Here is a 17,872-nt window from a genome sequence, read left to right on the forward strand (position 1 = left end):
TCATTAGAAACCCACAGGAGCAATTCAGTTAATAATGTGTCAGTGTCCAAGGGTGGTCAGAAACATCATTTCTTTGCCTGAAGATTGCTCCATCCATCCCAAGATGTCCTTGCCCATGGTCCTGGTTGCTCTCTTCCCCTCATTTGGATGGGATCCTGGTCCTGTGTCCAAAAGTGGAAGTAGAAAAGAAGGAGAAATCTACTTTTAGGAGAAGTCATGGATTTCTCTTCAGCCAAAGAGCACTGCCGTGGCTCGATGTGCCAGGCAATCATGTGCACGAGGCAGGAGGCTGCTGAGAAAGGGACAAACCCCTTGTGGGGTAGGGACCATCAACTGGAAACACCCAATGGCAAGAGGCTCTCAAGCCACAGATTCCCCCTCCAGCATCTCCCACCTCTTTACACCCATCAGTGCCTTGGATTTGGATAAAGCAGCCCTGAGCACCCGGTGAGCAGCAGGGCAAGCAGTGAAGTTGGCATGCAGGGTGTCAGTTGGGTGGTGACTCAGCGTCTGATTTATCCCGTCTGTGCAATGCTCCTGTGGGAAAAGCTTATTAATCAGGTCAGCATTTCCACACAGCTCCATGATTTAGGGTCCCCCATGATGAGAGTTTTGGTGGGACTGCAGTTACGCACCTCGATGGCTTCTGGAAAGGGCTGGCATGCTGAGGAGAGAGGTACCGAGGTGGCACCAAGGGGTCTGTCACCTTCCAGGACCCCAGGGGTCAGCAGGGCTGAGCACAGGTCAGGGTACACTGTGAAAATGGGGTTCTGCTGCAGTGTTCATAGGAGAGGGCTGGAGACAAATCATGCTTAGAGGAGGGGTCCCTCTGTCCAGCCCCCGGCACAGAGCGAGCTGCTGACCTCCGGCTGCCGGCGCATCCTGCTGCTGAGTACGGCTCCATCACTCATTCGGGGCTCCCTGTTGATGCTGGCTCTGGCACAGCGGTGGTTTCTATGGCAACTCCAGAGGCGGATGCAGGGATGGCTTCGGCTGAGGTACTGTCAGCCCAGGTATCCCAGGATGTGCTTCCCAGAACGCTGGCAAAAGGCCATGCAACACACTGGGACAGAGCTAGTGATTACTGCCCTTGGGTGGGCAGCAGAGATGATGGGGCAACAAGAGCAAAACCATCTTGTGGATGCTCTTCTCTGAATCGTTTCTAACTTTCCCCTCACAGGGCACAGCCTTCCCCAGCAGGATGGATTTTTAGCAAAGAATGGCCACGTTCCCAAGTCAGCAAGTGCCTATGTGGAGCTCAAGATGAACCAGGGATGAAGGAGGACGTGGGTAAAGAAGCAAAAGTAACGGTGCAAGCAAGGTAAAAGGAAACTGGACTGTGCTAAGATACAAACTAGTGGATTGATAGCAAGTTTTAAAGGTTAAGTTCCCATATGCTTATTTAATTAATTGTATACTAGTTGCTGTGTGCTGCAAGAATATGTATCCAAACATAATCTACTAAGCTATTGTCTATTGCTGTGTGTTATGAGAATACGTGTCCAATTACAATACAGCAAGCTATTGTTAGCAGAGGCAGACAACAGTATACAAAGAATAGACGTTTTGTAATAAAGGGCTTTGGTCTGATCTGACTGCTCTCTGACTGAGTCCATTTCTCTGTGGCAGGTGTGCTGGATGTGCCATACCACGCTGGGATTCAGCCTCCCGTCCCTCTGGCGCTGCTAGCCACTTGAGGATCACACCGGATGTCTTCTCCAAAAGGTCAGGCATCCACACCTGGTATTTATTCAGATCTGTGAGATCGTTCTAATGTTCTATCAGTGAAGGATTGAATCCCTCTCTGCGTGGAACCAAAACCAACAAGGTTCAGGAGAGCACTTGCAAACTGAGGGGCACCCACCATCAGCCTCACTGTGCACACCCAAATATCAACCACAGACAACACTGGTGTGGAGCTTACTTTCCCTTCCTGATGCTGGAAGCAGGAGATGCAGCGTTCCAGGCAATCTGCACACAGCTGGATCAGCTCTCCCTGTCTCCTTTGGGACAGGGCTGTGGTGCTGGATGGGGTTCAGAAGACCTGTCATCGTTCAGCATCTCATCTTATTTCTCATCATCCTGGCAGCCCTCACCATTCCCTGCTCTCTTTTGCAGCCTTGTTCCCTCTGACAAAGCCTTTCTGCTGCTGTTGCCTTCACCCCCTGCAGCCCCTTCACCCACAGGAGACGCCAAGCAGGAACACGGCTGTACCGAGGCAGGACAGCCACTGCTCAGCTCTTGCTTTCCAGAAGGACGGCTGCATCCCTGCATCACATTGCTCCACTCACCCTGGCAGTGGGGAAAAGAGCAAGAGCCATCTCTGCCGCACCGCACAGGGTCCCTTTGGAGGATGGAACATATCCCTGCCTGCAGCAGGATACCCAGGACGACACGACTCCAGCAGGGTAAAACTCCACGTGTTTCATTTATTTGAGGTGCTACATCACCTCCTAGGCACTGAGCTACAGGGCACCTCTGTGCTACATGAGACATCGACTGGGTCTACGACGACACAGCACTTACTGCTACACGCAGGGCACGGACGGGGCCAGCATGACCAGCGACTGTCCTACTGCCCCTGCTCCCTCTGTGCCACCAGCCACAGCCCTCCCACTAGGCAGGCTTTAACCCCAGGCTCTATTGCCACAGCACTGCAGGAGCCTAGAGGGGATTCCATGGCACAGTGAGACACCACGGCTGCTCCGGTGCCATGGGATGGTGACACTCCGGAGCCGGGTCACCCGCACGCACCGGTACACACCCTGTCCCCGTCTTCAGGCACTTGGTGCTCGGCCAGGGCTGGTCCCCAGGGCCTGGCTCAGGGTGCCTCACGCAGGCACAGAGCCTCGACGGCCCCGCTGGGGCCCTGAGCCACCCCACCGATGACGAAGAGCAGGCTGGGCGCCGGGCAGCTGGAGCAGGAGCAGCGGCCCGTGGGCATGGGTGGCAGCGGCTCCCACTTCTTCTGCGAGGGGCTGAACCCTTCCACCGAGTCCAGCGGGCAGGACTGGTTCCCTGCGGGACACAGAATGGCATCAGCGCTCCACAGTCATAACCCACACCCCTGGCTCTGCCTTTCATCCTTCACATGCCTTTGATGCCTCAGGCAGAGCCCCTGAGACCTGGGCTGTGTGGGCTCTGTGATCCCAAAGGCAATTAGCAAGGGCACAAGAGGATTAGCAGCATTTCCAACGGGATTGCTGCTGGCAACAACGCTGTACTGCTGGCTCTGCACCGGGGGATAAGGGAGGGCAGCTCCTGCAATGCCACGCCGCAGGGATCCAGCCAGCACCACTTGTCTTCCCCATCACATCCTCCTCCCCTGCAGCAGAAGGTCCAGCTCTGGATGGGTCTGGCAGCGCTCAGTGGGGATGCTGTGGCCAGCACCAGGCTCCCTCCTGCTGCATCCCACTGCTGACTGACAGCACTAACCTTTCCCCAGCTCTCAGGAGAGGGATGCAGTGCTGCAGCCCTGTGCAGCGGGGCTGAGCTGGTATGGGCTGTGTGAGCATGGTACGCTGCACATGAGCAGGGCCATCAGCTCAGTGCAGGCAGACTGCGTAGCAGCGCCCAGCACTTGGGGGCACAGGAGGGACACAGGGGATGCAGAGGGTGTTGCAGTACCCCTATGGTATACACAGCCAACCTGGCCATGAAGGTAACTGATGTGCCACAAAGGGAACATGGCCACGTGCCTGCCCCTGGCATTACCGAGGCCACCCACAGCCACCACTCTTCCTCCCAGGCAGCCAGCCACGAAGTCTGCTCTCTTCTCCCTCATGCGGATGCCACGGCTTGGCTTGCTCCATGCACCTGAGGGCGAGAGGGCGAGAGCATCACCCACTGGGGCTCCTCTGTGCACACGCACTGACGCCAGGGCACCCCTGGATCAGGGAGCACAGGGTACAACTCTTCATGGATGCAGAGGCTGATGTTCAAATCCCCAATGAACCACATCCCTTGGGCATGGACAGCCCTCACCAAGACACATGGAGGCACCCAGAACCACAGGGATTCCCCCCCCCCCAGCTCACCCTGCGCAGGATCAAACATTTCCACGGTGTTGACAAAGTGTGGACGGGAATAGAAGTTGTGTGGCCCCGGCTGCTGCAGCCCGCCCAGGCTGAAGACGACGCCGTCGGCCATGGTGCAGGCGGCGAAGGCACGGCGGCTCGGCACACTGGGGTACCGCGTCCAGCTCCTCGTCTCCAGGTCGAAGGCCTCGAAGGCAGTGACGGGCAGCTTGCCCTGCCGGCCCCCTGCGCACAGATGCTGCTGCCACTGCCCCGAGCTGGCACCATTGAGCAGGATGGGACCAACTGGATGCAGTGCAGGGATGGGAGGGCAGCACGGAGCCAGCCTGGGATGCACCAGGTCACCCCCTGCTCCAGGGAGGCAGCGGAGGGACACGGGGGGCACCTACCCAGAATAAAGATCTTGTTGCCTTGCAGGAAGGCAGAGGCCCCGTAGCAGGGGGTGGGCATGGAGGGCAGGGGCTGCCAGTGGTCCTTCGCCGGCTCATAGGCACGGACCAGTGCCTGGGGAGAGGTGTCTGCACCCATTCCCCCCAAGGCGTAGATGGTCCCATCTGCAAAAGAGGTGACAGTGAGGGTGGGGGGCTATAAGCAGCACCATGGGGCTGTGTGCCCCCCCCGTGCCCTCCAGTGCAGGCAGCATGGGTGCTGCTGAGCCCCATGGCTGGCTGCTGCTTTGGGGTGGCCAGGAAACAGTGAGTGTGGTCAGGCCTGAGCCCAGCCATGCCCTGACCCCACTGAGACCCTCCTGCTCCTCTCTGTGCCCCATCCATCAGTCCAAGAGCAGAGCACAAGGCCATCGGCTCTAATTATTCTCGGCAGTACCATCTCCCTGGAGACACCATGGCAACACAGCCATGCTGCCAAATCCTGCTCGGCTCCCACCGCTGCCCCACCGTCCCCTCTGCCCTGCCCACCCTGCTCACAGCATCCCCAGCCAGGGAGCAGACATGGGCACTGTGTATGAACACCAACCCCAGCTCCCGGGCTGTGCTCAGCGAAGTTTAGGCAGGATTCACAGTGTGTGCAATGCACAGAACACTGAGCCAGGCTGGAGCAGGGTGCTTGGCCTGCTCCCAGCCAGGGCAGCCGGGGCAGGCTCCTATGGCTGGAGATGCTGCGCATCACCTCCTGCACCAGGGCTGCCGAGGCAGGAGCGTAACCCTGCCATTAAGTGGCAAGTTTATTGCTGGGTGAAGGCCTCGTAGCGCATCCCAAGCAGCAGCAGGATCCAAATCCCACCCGAGCATCCCTGACGCCTGCATCCCCACCTCTCCAGACAGCTGTATCCGAGCCCCATCCCTCACCTCTCTGCACAGCTGAGATGCCCATGGAGGGCTGCGCCAGCGCCGCCTTCTTCTCCCACTTGCCCTCATCCACGTGGTAGCCCTCAACGGAGGCGAGGGGGCTCTGCGCCGCGTCCACACCACCCACCACCAGGATCTGCTTGCCCAGGGCGAGGGCAGCAGCGCCAGCCCTTGGCGTGGGCAGTGGTGGGAGCGTGGTCCAGCGCTGTGCGCTCAGGTCCAGCAGCTCGGCGGTGCCCAGGGCCCTGCCGCTGCCGCCGCAGCCGCCCAGCACGAAGAGCTGCCCATCGCGGTGCGCGGCGCTGCAGTACACGCGCCGGGTGGGCATGGAGGGGAACGTGGCCCACGCGAAGGCGCCCGCGCCCGCCGCCATGGGCCGGATCAGCCACACCGGGGGTCCCCGGGCCCTGGCCTTGCCGTGCCACCCATCCGGCCCGTGTACCACCCTGCTCCTGTGGGGAGAGCACCCGAGTCAGCACACAGGCACCCACGGGTCCCCCCGGCCCCGGTGAGACTGCTCCCCCGGTGATGAGACAGATCCATGCTTCCTGGGGCTCCCTGCTTGTCCGCTCTGGGCTCCTGCACCCTGGGGCTCCCTGCCTGTCCCCTTTTGGCTCCTGCTCTCTACAGCTCCCTGCCTGCACCCACCAAGTCTCCCCTGAGATCCCTGCCTGCACCCATCGAGTCTCTTGCTTCCCGAGGCTCCCTGCCTGCACTAACCAGGGCTCCCATTCCCTGAGCCCCTGCTCTCTGAGGTTCCTGCATCCCGGTCTCCATCGCTCCAGTGCACAGCCTGCACCCACCGGAGCTCTTGCTCCCCAAGGTTCCCGCACCCTGGTCTCCATCCCCCCGGGGTTCCCGGTGCACAGCCTGCACCCACAGGGGCTCCTGCTCCCCGGGGCTCCCGGTGCATGGCCCTTATCCCCCAGTGCTCCGGCTCCGCGGGGCTCCCGCTGCACAGCCCGGATCCCCCGACCCTCCCGCTCCCGCTGCGCATCCCGCACCCACCGGACGGCTGCTGCCCGCGGCTCCCGCTGCACCCCCGCACCCGGTGCCCGCCGCCGCTCTCACCTCCCGCCCGCTCCGCTCCTCTCCGCTCCGCGCCGCCGCCCGCACCGCTCCCGCCCGCTGCCGGTGGAGGCGGTGCCGAGCCCGCCCCGGCCCCCCCCCCCCGCCGCCGCCCGGCCCTCCCGGGGTGCTGCCGCTCTGCCGTGAGCCTGAGGAGCCGCAGGCACCCCGCGGTGCCGGCCGGTGCCACCCCAGCACCGGGCTCACGGAGCCGCCGTCCCTTCCTGAAGAGGACCCTGTGCCTGCCACCACCGCCAGGGATGGAGCAGGAGCTTGGTCCCACTCCGAGCACGTCCTTACTGGGGTCTCCGTGGCATCAGGAAGGTCCCAAACCCTCTATGGTCACTTTTGTCCCTACTCGGCTGAGCCCCGTGAATGAAGACAGCAGGAAAGGCACTTCCCACCCACAAGCACAGGCACAGCTGAGGCCAGGCAGGAAACTCACACCAGTAACGAGCTGAAAAGGTTTGCTTTAAAAACAGGCAGAAGGGACAGGGCCTGGATGGCTCTGCTGGGGAGGACACCACAGCACTCGGGTGTGCTGATGGCAACACCACCGTGCACCAGGCACAGGCGCAGCAGTGGAAATAGAGGTGTGAATGCTGCATGGATGTCGTGGTGGGATGGCCCTGCCAAGGAAAGGAGAGGCGTTTCCTCCAGGGATCCCATCACACAGGCTCCCAGGATGCTCGTGCTCAGGCACGGAGGCTTCTGGTAGGAAGATGTGGGTACATCACACATCGGAATGGGGTAGAGCTCCAAGAGCACAGCAGGAAGCAGGCGGTGTTCCAAGTCCAGAGCCCCTCACCCCTGTGAGGAGGCATCACCGTCCATCCCACTGCTGGCTCGGGGTGTTCTCCTCCCTGCAGGCCAGGTAACGCTCGTAGTTCTCCTCGCACCTCCTCACGCAGCGCAGGAAATAGTCCTGGTCAGCAATGGCCTGCAGCAGGTCGGTCTGCACCAGGCAAACATCATACAGCTCTGAGGTGGGAACGTGCCGCGGGCTGTGGCTGCCCTGCTCCGAGAACACCTGCAATGGGAGACAGCAGCTCTCAGAGGCACCTGCACCCTCCATGGGCAGCAGTGAGGGCTGTGCTTGCCTATGGAACAGACCACACCACACAGCTGGAAGAAAACAGCTCTTGTGGGGCAGCCAACCCCAGGAGAAGCTCTACCCACAGCTCTTCCTTTGATCTCTTGCACTGGAATTCACCTTCTGATCTTTACCACGGCTCTCCCGAAGGCCATGTGACAATCTATTTCCTCCCAGTGTTGCTCTGTCACTGACACAGGGACAGCCCTGAATTGCTGGTGATGAGGGGAAGCTGGTGTCCAACCTGCCAATCCTGGCTGCAAAGGCCTTGGGTGTCACCCAGACCTCCACCTCAGCTTCATCCTTCCTGTCTGATCTGGTGTGAGGGGAGCCCTGTGATGGCTGCATGGCTGCTCTGAGACAAGCTGAGCAGCCCCACTGACCTGCTGTGCTAGCTGCAGATGGTGAGAGCAGGAACTCCTTGATCAGGGAATCAGCCTGAGGCTGGAATGCTGCAAGTGGAGTTGAGTGAGCTACGCTCAGCCATTGCAGACACTCTGCTGTGTACAGGGGCCTCAGACTGGCAGCAGAGCCACCCGCAGTAACTCCCTGGAAACAGGTACAGTACAGACCAAAGCCTGTTCCTGACAGGTCTGCTCCAGGCAGTGACAGATCCTGCCACCACCAACAGTTCCATGAGCTGGGAGAGCTTTTGTGGAACCACGGAATGACAGACTGGTTTGTGTTGGAAAGGAGCTTAAAGCTCATCCAGCTCCAACCCCTGCCATGGGCAGGGACCCCTTCCACTGGAGCAGCTTGCTCCAAGCCCCTGTGTCCAACCTGGCCTTGAGCACTGCCAGGGATGGGGCAGCCACAGCTTCTCTGGGCACCCTGTGCCAGCGCCTCAGCACCCTCACAGGGAAGAGCTTCTGCCTAAGAGCTTATCTCAGTCTCCCCTCTGGCAGGTTCAAGCCATTCCCCTTGGCCTGTCCCTACAGGCCCTTGTCCAATGCTGCTCTCCAGGTTTCCTGTAGCCCCTTTAGGCAGTTGGAGCTGCTCTAAGGTTTCCCCTTAAGGAGCCTTCTCCAGGCTGGACAAGGCTGACTCTCCCGAGTATCTGATGAGCATCCCATTCCTCGCCTCTCCCTGCTGCCTGGCAAACGCTGCTGAGCGTTCCCCCTTCCATTCCCCACCAGCGTCGTCACCTTCCGGATAGAAACAGGGGTTCAGGCTCACTGGGACACCCCACAGCGCAGGCAGCAGGCACTGGAGGGACCTTCAGCCCTACCTGGGGATTAACGATGGTGTCGGCCTCGTCCAGCCGGATGTTGTCATCGATGAAGATGTGGTGAATGCTGGGATCGTGGGGGTCAATCCACAGGGGTTTCCCACCCCGGGAGGAGAACTGATTTCTGGCCCACCTGGAACAGGGAGCAGGACAAGGAGCAGTCAGGGAGGGAGAGGGGAACAGCTCTCTGGTAAAGGCAGGTCAGGTACAACAACAGAGACCATCCTGTCCCTCTGCCTCCTCCTGCTTCCTGGGAAGGGGACATTTTGCAGCAAGGTGACAAATCGGGGGGGGGTTGGAGAAAAGCAGGAGGTAAACTAAGGCCTGACAAAAGATTATGAGCCCCATCAGGCTGCCCACAGGCAAAGTGGGGAGCATGCAAGTGATAGGGCCCCCAACAGTGTAAAGACCTCAAAACTCAGAGCTATCCCAGAGCAGGAGAAGCTCCGAGAATTGCAGGAGAGAAGAAACCTCAGTGCCCTGTTTCTCACCAGTCAAAGTGGTCTTGGAAGCCGCCAATTCCCTCAAAGGAGCTGAAGTAGTTGTAAAGCTTTCTTGCACCCTCCCGGGTGGTCAGGCGCTCGGCTCCCCTTGTCAGCACCACCTCCCGCTTGCTGCAGCGTATCTGCCCAGGGGTGAGGTCCACAGGGAGCTGCAGGACCACAGAGAGCGGGAGAGGAGAGGTTGCCAAAGCAGACAGGTTGGTTGGTGCATTGGGGGCTCTCCACCAGCACAGCATGGGAGGATGCTGCTGGGGACAAAACAACAGGAAGTGTGGACCCCCCCAGCCAAAACTCGTCTGCCTTGGGATGGGAGGGAATGACCTTGCTGCACACTGCCCATGGTTCAGTCTCTGTTCCCTAAGAATACTCCAACGAACAACTGAGGCAGCTTCCAAAGCTTGCTCCCAGCATTCCTGCTGGTGTGCTGCCAGGGGGAGAGCATGGCTGTGATCAGCTCCACTGCAACAGCCCCTCTCCAAGAGAAGGGGTGCTCTATCCAACTTGGGATACCCCAAGAGGAGACCCTTCCCAGCAGGATCCATACACACACGTGCTTCCTACTGCTGACATCTCCATCCCAAGAAGCTGCTGCGTTCCCTCCCTGGTGTTTTAAACAGCGAAGCCAGCCAAGTGTCAGCAGAGCATCCCAGCCCAGGGATCCGTGCCCTCGGGTACCACTCACCGCCACGTCCCGCAACGCAGGGAACTGCGGGTGCTGCCCCTGCAGGGCACAGCTGACAGCGCGGAGGACACGGGGCAGGTCAGTGCCGAACGTCCTGAAGATGACAGCGAAGGCCCGCCCGTCCCGGTGCAGGGCATCCAGCAGGCGGAGGAAGGAGGGGAGCAGGAGGTGGTAGCGCTTGCCGGGGTCCCCCTGCACCGAGAGCCCCTCGTGCGGCCGGCCCGGCCACTCCAGCAGCTGCAGGTGGCGGGCGTGGAGGCTGCGGAACCGCTGGCCCGAGCCCCTCTCCGTGAACGCGGGGTCCCGGCCGTGGTGGCTGTAGTAGCTGAGGGCACCGGGGCACGGCGGGCGCAGGGACGGGCGGTCACTTACCCACTGCCACTCGCCTGCAAGAGAAGGGGGGGCTCAGCCGCTTCTCGATCCCCGGTCCTCACAAGCCCCGGTTCCCCGGTGCTCACCGGCGGCGTCGGCGCGGCCCCAGGTGACGGTGCAGAGGAAGCTGTTGAGGGCCGCCCTCGGGCCCTGCCCCGACACCGTGTCCCCCACCACCACCGTGTTGTTGAGATCCACGTGAAGCACCAGCCGCCGGCCAGATCCGCTGCTCATCTCCCCGGCACCGGCACCGGTACCGGTACCGGCCACGCCGCCGTTACCTGGAAACGGAGCCGCTTCCGCCCGCGCCTCTTCCTCCCGCAAGCGCCCCCTGCCGGCCCGGAGGTGGGGCCCCACCGCCCGCCACCGGCGTGTGACCGCCGTTACCATGGAGACTGAGGGGGGCGTGTCCCCGGTGAGCGGAAGCGGAAGGGGGCGGTGGTTCCGGCGCTCCGCGGGCGGCCATGTTGGAGCGGCGGTCGCGGCGTATCGGCGGGTCTGGCGGCTGCCGGTAGGTTGAGGCCGGCGGTGCCCGGGCCCCGCGCTCCCGGGCGGGGGCGCTGCCGAGCCGGCGGCCCCGGGAGCGCGGGGCGGAGCCGCGGAGCCCCGCCCCGGCCCCCGCTTCCTCCTTCCCTCCCCTCCCCTCCTCACCCCCCCGGCCGCAGCTGGCGCGGGCCGCACCCGCTGTGTGCACCAAGCACGTCCCCGCAGCACCGAGCAGCGCGGCTCGATCCGTGCCGCGGTTCCTTCGGCTTCGGTGCTACCGGCGGCTCGTCCGGACCGCGCCTGGGGATGGGGGCGTGCGGGACACGCGGTCGGGAACGGGCATCGCCTCCGCCGGGGGGGTCAAGGGGAGAGGCTGGATCCCCGGGTGCCCCCAGCCAGCACCAGCCCGGAGCACCTTGGAGTCACCGCGGGGCCCGTCCCTAGAGCTCCGTGCCCGCACAGCCGGGCCTTAACCCCGCGCTGGCACCGTGGGGCAGTGGCCTCAAGGCGCTCCACCAGGGCTCGTCCTTCCGGTAGTGGCTCAGGTGAGGGCGCTTGGTGTTGGGTGGGCATCGGGGCTGAGCCTGCCCGTGAGCAGCTTTGCTCCAGCTGCAGCTTGGGCTGCACAAAACACGACCAAGCGGAGTGATGCTGAGCGATCCTGGCCCCATGGGTGTCACCGCCTGTGTCCAACATCTGAGTGTCCCTTATGGTGTCCCAGCTGCTCCTGAAGAAGATCCATTCTGCAGCCCGTTGTTCCTTGTGCTTCTCCCTCTCTACCAGATCAGGATTAAGCTTTACACCCTGTTGGCTTCTCCTGTTCCCTGTGGAGGCGGCAAATCTCACCTTTGGCTGTGACACCGGCTGGGGCCCTGTTGGTTCCCTGCCTGCCTGCCCTCTGCCGTGGGAGAATCCCTGCATTATCCTCCTCCAAATCCCTGTGACGTCCACAGAGCACTTGACTGGGATTAGCGTGTCATGTGGAGGCTCTTACCCACTGCTGACCTGTGCTTCCCCTTCTGCCGCTCCTTTGGCTTCTGACCCTTCCCTGCCTGTGCCGCTGGTGGCCGCTCCGGGGCCGGTATTCCCAGAGGTCCATGGGGAGCACTGGATATGATCCATTCCTTTCTCTGCTCAGGCACGAACTTCTCCATCACAGCTTTGTTGCCTGCACAGTGCCCTCTCTCATAGTGTCTCTGACACCTTCCCTGTTTCCCTGAAAAGAGGTTTTCACCAAATCCTTGTTTTTTTCAGAGGTATCGTTGAAACTGAAGGTTTTATAACTTCAGTGGAGCTGGTGAGGCCACCAGCTCGGTGTGAGAGGATCAGAGGCCTCCTGGGTGCATCTCTGGCCTCCTCTTCAGTGCCTGTTGTGTATTTGCACCAATAACCAGCTCTTTTTCCCCAGGCAGGCAGCTGTGCAGTGCCCTGAGCATGATCCCAGTGTTTTCCCTCAGCCCATTGTACACTAGGCCCTGGTAATGTGTGTTTCCTTCTCACCGCCCTGCTTGAGTTTCCTGCTTCCTGCTCCCTTGGCAGTGAGTGCCCCTGGATCAACACCAGTTTGCTGACAGTGAGTTGCAGACCGTTGTTCAAACAAGAGAGCAGCAAGGAGCGGTGCTGCCTCACCACAGCCTTTGGCATTGACAAAGCTCAGCTGAAAGAGCCTCCAGCCCTCCTGTCAGGTCTCCAGGAGGATGCTGCAGCTTTGGCAGGGACTCAGAATCAATATGTGAGCAGAATCTGTTGGGAAGCTGGAAAACTGAATGTGATGCCAGGATAGATTTGAGGTGCTCAGGCTTGTTAGCATTGGGATGGCTCCATCGTGGTGTTCTCAGTGAGGGTTCAGTTCTCGGGGCTTCTTTACCGAAGGAAAATGAGATCTGGTTACTCAGAGCTGGGGTGTGCCAAGCTCAAAGCAGGAACAAGCTGCAGAGTTTACTGCATTAACCGTTGGAACCCTTTATCCTGGGCTGGGTTGGATGGGATTGCCTGAAATCCTGGTTTAGGGTTGAGGATATATTCAGGATGATTTGGTGACAGGATTTTCTTGATGATGCTTCGAATGTGGGTGATGCCCAGAATCTGACCTGATGTCTGTGAGTGGCCATACCCGGCTTAACAGTTTCAGGTTCCTGCTTAAAACCACGAGCTGATTTCAATTGCTGTGAGCTAACTATCTTCTCTCTCCTTTTGAGGTGTCAACAGTTGTTTTCCCAGTAATTTGGACCTTTCCAAAGCGCCCGCTTGCCTAATGCCATGAATATTGCAGTGAACAATGTGGAAGAAAAAGCCGTCCATTCCTGGTCAAGAATTTCTTCTGCAGGACAGAAAGTGCTGGAGGAAGCCCTCCGAGTCTTCAACCCCATGTCCAAGGACCTTTCAGACACAGAGACCCAGCTGGTGGCCTTCATTCAGAGCCTGAAGGAGGAGGGCTACCAGCCCACCATTCTGAGGAGTAAGGATGTGTATGGGTACAGCTCGTGCACGGCGGACACACCGACTCAGACAAAAGAGAGCAGTCCCCAGCACTGTGCCAGCACTACCAAGAGTCCAACCAGGAACACCACAGCCATGGCAAAGGTGCCTGCAGAGCCCACCACCGTGCCAGTGAACTCTCTGAAAGTCTCCACTCAACCTGTCCCGAAAGGGGATTCCACAAATCTCCTCTTGAGCTCCTTGAAGCAGACAAAATCCAGCACATCCAAGGCTGCAGCAGTGGGCTTCCCTACGAACGTGTATCCGGATGTGTATCCAGCCATGAGACTGTCGGTAGTTCTAGAAGCTCTGGTGCCACTGAAAGCCACCCCATCCTGTTTGGGGTCCAAGTACACACGAGGGCGTCTTGGGATCTCGCCCTCGGATCTTCAGCTCCTCAAGGCTTCGAGTCCCGCAAGGAAGTTTCCTTCAGGCAAAGCAGCCAAACTAACCAAGGGTAAGGGCTACAAGCGCTTGGTAAAGAAAGCACCGGATTCTGCCACCCTGGCTTTAAATCTCCTGAAGGGACCAAAGGGTGGAGTGCTGCAGGAGAGCAACGCTTGCAAAGCCTCCGGAGTCCTCAACGGGAGAGTCACAGGCAGCTCGTCCCAGGGCTGCACTGCAACACCACAGGCCAAGACCTTGAAAATCAAAGATAAGGAAGCTCTGGTGGGGAAAACAGAGTGGAAGGACAGCAGCACCTACCGGGAGGGCACTGGGCAGAAGAAGAGAAGAGCCACAGAGGCGAGGGATGCACCACAGAGGAAAAAAGCAAACACCATTCCTGCCCGAAACAAACCCCGCCGAGCTCAGAGCGCTTTGAACCTGCTGAAATTCCGGGCCATCAAGGTGGGCAACTCTTCCTCTGACGAGGAAATGAGGAAGAGAGCACAGAAGATTCTTAGGGTCAACCTGTCCCCCGTGATCCGAATTCAGCCCTTGTCCCATGCTCACAGCGTCCCCTGAGGGTCTTCACTTTGTCACTTTCTCCTTTTGTAAGTAAGTAAATACGAGCCCAACACCAGAGCATGGAGAGGTTGGAGACTGGAGCTCTGGTGCCTGGGGGTGACCTGTTCACTGACCTGCAGACAGATCAGCTTGCTCCCATGCTGCTCCTGCCTCGTCTGCTCTGCAGAGCTGACTGCAGAAGCACAAGGACCCATTGGGGATGATGCCACAAGCCCAGCAGGTCGGGGGGCTCGCTTCTCACCTCAGGACATGGCAGGCTGAGCTTTCGTGCAGGGGGAGGACACGAGACTTTCTCATGACATTGATGCACTGTGATATTGCTCTTTTTCAAGCTGTACATTTACTGGGTTTATTTTGGTCAAATTTTATAACTTTATTATCTATATATCTATATATCCATATATGTGCACATGGCCCAGGAGCTGTGGGAAGATGCATTCCCTCCATCCCTCTGGGATTGGGTTTGATAGCTTTTGTTCCCCTTCAGCCAGTGTTTTGTTGGAAGGTGCCAGGATTTCTCTGTGATCCAGTGTTGTGACAGCTTGTTCTGGGCTCTGCTGAGCAGCCCAGAGACAGGCAGAGCTGTAGCCACTTGTTTGCCTCCAGAAATGCCAAGCAATTTGGAGAATTACCAGCTCATCACTGACTATAGTTTTAATCACGGTTTTGTTATTACCTCTGCATAGGGGGGGAGTGTTATGGGGCTGTTGCCTGCAGTTCTCTAGGTGCCTCTTGTGTTTGTTGATAGCAGAAGCTCTGAATTCATGCTAGGGGTTTGCCTCCAAAGAGCGATTCCTCCTCAGCACCAGTGTTGTTCTGCTCTCCTGCACCCTGGCTGCAGCCATAGAACATGGACTGGGACTGTCAGAGCTGAGGGACTGGAGCTGTGAGCAGGAATTGTGCAGTGTCCTGCTCACCTTGTGACTGCATTGCTGGATGTTTGAGGAGCAGGTTCTAGGTAGGGAAGGCACAGGCTGCATTTGAATGTATTAGCTACATCCTGCTGTTCCCAGGCCTCGGTGGGATACTTGAGCCTGAATCAAAGCAGAAAAGCAAAAGATTTGACAGAACTGATGCCAGCAATTAAACAGATTGTTCCTCTCTGTCGGTTTGCGGGGTGAAGCAGTAGGAGGGGAGATCAGCACCGTGTTGTGACGGGTGGCAGCTTTGCTGCGCCATCTGGGACGTTGTGAGGAGGTGTGTGCCAGGTGTGAAAGCTCCCGGAGCGCATCCCCAGGAGGAACTGTGGAACCTCCTGCACCGTGGGCATGCTCTGGGATGCTGTTGGATGCTGTGGGATGCTCTGTCATGTGAACACAGGCTGTGCGGTGGCAGAGGCCGGGTGTGCTCTCCGCAGGGAGGGATCTGCGAGCTCTAGGAGGGACATCACATTGGAGCAGTAGGTGCTGTCACTGTCACCTGGGAGGCACTGTCCCTAGTGAGGTGATCTGCGTCAGGAGGTTGCAGAAGCAGAACCTGATGGCTCGGAGAGAGGAGGCAGCATCAGGCCAGGCTCTGCAGCACTGGCCCAGTAATCCACTCACCAGCTCCAAATACCAATTATCTGATGTATTAATCTCTGTGGACATTGGCTGAAGGGATGAGCTCCAGCTCCTCACGTTCCAGCCTCTCCCTAGCACCTGGCTGCGTTTCAGTGCTTTGTAAAAGGGGTCAGTGTCTGATCGGAAAACCTTGGCACAGAGAGGAGAGAGGAGGTGGATGAGTGCCCCGAGGTTCTCCCTCCTCACCCAGGTACACCAGGGTGCAGGTTCTCCCTCGGGGTCTGATTTCAGGCCCTGAATCCCATGCTTGGGCTCCGTGTGGTTGTGCTGCGTTGCTGTCAGAGCTCATCACTTGCAGTGGTTGGGACTGACCTGTGAATGCCGCTGGTTGGCTGTGGACAAGGAGGAAATATTTACTTCTGTGGTTTGAAATGCCCTGGCCGAGAGTTCCGTGTCCTGACGTGGTGCTGGATGAACAGGGACCTTCTGTCACTGTTAACCGGCCAAAAATTGCTTTGTCCCTTTTGCTCCCGCTCCTTCAGACCTTGCTTATTCCCACGCTCCCAAATGCCAGCTCTGGAGGTCTTGCACTGTGGTTTCTCGTTTTGGCTGTTCCTGAGGAGTGCTCTGAGCTCCTGCCTGTGGTATCGCTGCCTCCCAGGCTGCTCAGCAGCTTCCCTCTTCCCAGCCCCTTATAAGGACACCGAGCGCTGCCTCTGGAGCCTCTTCATGCAGCACAGCCATCCCAGCCCGGCCTCTGGTGGGAAAACAACCCTGCATCCACTAGGCTGATTCGGGTTGAGCTTTTCCTCCAGCCTGAGCAGGAAGCTGAGCACCTGAGGCCATATCCCTCCTCTTCGTGGTCTCTCTTCCCCCAGCTGCACTGCTGCCTGCCTCCCCGCTCTCCTCCATCACCTCTTGCCTTTCACAGCTTGGGCTTTTGCCAGGCAGGGACTTGGCTTGTGCTGTTGCTTAACACATCCAAGGGAACATCCTGCCTTAGTGCTGCCATACCTTTCCCAGCACTGAGCTCAGTTCTGCAAATGCTTGGTGGTAATGTCCTTCCCCGGCCAGCAGCAGGAGGTGTTCTGCTCCACAGGGAGAGATGAGGATGAGAAACACTTCTGTGCCACTGAGGCTGCTGTAAGGGAAGCAAGCACACCATGCAGTGCTCCAGGACTTGCCCATCACCAGTCCAGTCTCTGTCAGCCCTTCTGTGTATCTTTTAACAGGCTGCAGGGCCCTGTGCTACTGGGCAGCACTGGAGCTCGATGCTTTGCCCTCCTCCTGCCTCCTCTTTCCCCTTGCAGGTAATTTGGGAACTTGGTTGGAAGGATTCCAGTCTAGATTCTAGATTCTTCTAATGGAAGGTGTCCCATGGCAGGGGTTGGGACTGGATGAGCTTTAAGGTTCCTCCCAGCCCAAACCAGTCTGTGATTCTCTGATTGCAGCTTGTTATTCAGAGGGGCATTACAGCCCCTGGCACCAGTGCCATCAACTGCTGCCTGTCCAGTGCAGGCAGATGCGTGCCTGCAGCCTGTCAGTGGTTGGCTCCAGGGTCCTTCACTCTTGGCATGGTCTGGGTGCTCCTGGAGTCCTGGACCTTCAACACCGATGTGCAAGAGGCTGTCTAAGACCTGGTCTAGCCAGAGCTATCCCTTCCACCCTGTTACCCTGTGACAGCAGCCCTGCCTTCCAGGGCCCAGCACAGCAGGGCAGGGCACACAGAAACGCGTTGCCTGGGGTGCTGTGGTCTCTGCTGCGTGCAGGTTGTTCAGACCTGTTTCTGTATTAGTCACTTTGAATTCATCCAAGTGCCTAACCTGGCCTGTGCTGTTCCTGGGCACTGTGACAGCCGAGAGAGCTTTGGAAGCTCTCTTAGGAATGCTCTCACTGCATGGATTTGTGCCACCGTCACTTCTAGATGCGCTTCAGCCAGTGCTCAGAGGGCTGCTCGTCCAGCTGATGGTTTGGGGAATCGTTTTTCCTTTTATCCAGCTGCCAAGAGCCACGAGTTTGTGCTTCGCCTCAACCAGACAAGGTCCTGAAGCTTCCTGCGTGCCTCAGATGTCCGTGGGGAGAGCAGCTCGCCCTGCAGGCGCTATGGGGATGCTGACATCGGATACCACTTGAAATCACATTGTTAA

General features: G+C 59.0%; 3 protein-coding genes across 4 annotated transcripts; 1 reads left to right on the forward strand and 2 right to left on the reverse strand.

The window, feature by feature from the left end:
• Positions 1-2,593: 2,593 nt before the first annotated feature.
• Positions 2,594-5,775, reverse strand: KLHDC8B (kelch domain containing 8B). The gene is made up of 5 exons (XM_061357234.1): positions 5,345-5,775; positions 4,427-4,591; positions 4,038-4,262; positions 3,715-3,816; positions 2,594-3,018 (listed from the first exon to the last, which is right to left on the reverse strand). Exons 1-5 carry the CDS (start codon positions 5,715-5,717, stop codon positions 2,822-2,824), a joined length of 1,062 nt encoding a protein of 353 aa, XP_061213218.1. The 5' UTR covers positions 5,718-5,775; the 3' UTR covers positions 2,594-2,821.
• Positions 5,776-7,182: 1,407 nt separating this feature from the next.
• On the reverse strand, positions 7,183-10,680 carry LOC133214423 (uncharacterized). Its single transcript, XM_061357330.1, has 5 exons — positions 10,377-10,680; positions 9,919-10,304; positions 9,225-9,385; positions 8,734-8,866; positions 7,183-7,442 (listed from the first exon to the last, which is right to left on the reverse strand). The coding sequence occupies exons 1-5, from the start codon at positions 10,678-10,680 to the stop codon at positions 7,236-7,238; spliced, it is 1,191 nt and encodes a 396-aa protein (XP_061213314.1). The 3' UTR covers positions 7,183-7,235.
• A 25-nt stretch (positions 10,681-10,705) lies between these two features.
• On the forward strand, positions 10,706-15,471 carry CCDC71 (coiled-coil domain containing 71). 2 transcript variants are annotated; one of them, XM_061357260.1, is made up of 2 exons: positions 10,706-10,801; positions 12,975-15,471. In XM_061357260.1, the coding sequence occupies exon 2, from the start codon at positions 13,036-13,038 to the stop codon at positions 14,218-14,220; it is 1,185 nt and encodes a 394-aa protein (XP_061213244.1). In that variant the 5' UTR covers positions 10,706-10,801; positions 12,975-13,035; the 3' UTR covers positions 14,221-15,471. The 2 variants fall into 2 exon arrangements, with proteins under 2 accessions (XP_061213244.1, XP_061213245.1); XM_061357261.1 differs by lacking the exon at positions 10,706-10,801 and adding an exon at positions 12,854-12,875.
• The last annotated feature ends 2,401 nt before the right edge of the window (positions 15,472-17,872 follow it).

Source organism: Neopsephotus bourkii, unplaced genomic scaffold (genome assembly GCF_033783945.1).
Source record: "Neopsephotus bourkii isolate Nb327-2 ecotype Australia unplaced genomic scaffold, CSIRO-AGI_Nbou_v1 NB_887, whole genome shotgun sequence".
In the NCBI taxonomy this organism is placed as follows: domain Eukaryota; kingdom Metazoa; phylum Chordata; class Aves; order Psittaciformes; family Psittacidae; genus Neopsephotus; species Neopsephotus bourkii.

Bases quoted from the DNA above. Each gene is read 5' to 3' on its own strand.
- KLHDC8B (XM_061357234.1), bottom strand. From the start codon at position 5,717: ATGGCGGCGGGCGCGGGCGCCTTCGCGTGGGCCACGTTCCCCTCCATG. The intron at 3,817-4,037 runs GTGAGCTGGGGG...TCTCGCCCTCAG, and splicing joins AATGTTTGATCCTGCGCAGG to GTGCATGGAGCAAGCCAAGC. The intron at 3,019-3,714 runs GTAATGCCAGGG...TGTGTCCCGCAG, and splicing joins GGTGGCTGTGGGTGGCCTCG to GGAACCAGTCCTGCCCGCTG.
- CCDC71 (XM_061357260.1), top strand. From the start codon at position 13,036: ATGAATATTGCAGTGAACAATGTGGAAGAAAAAGCCGTCCATTCCTGG.
- LOC133214423 (XM_061357330.1), bottom strand. From the start codon at position 10,680: ATGGTAACGGCGGTCACACGCCGGTGGCGGGCGGTGGGGCCCCACCTC. The intron at 9,386-9,918 runs GTGAGTGGTACC...GTGGTCCTGCAG, and splicing joins CTGCGTTGCGGGACGTGGCG to CTCCCTGTGGACCTCACCCC. The intron at 7,443-8,733 runs GTAGGGCTGAAG...CTCCCATTGCAG, and splicing joins ACACCATCGTTAATCCCCAG to GTGTTCTCGGAGCAGGGCAG.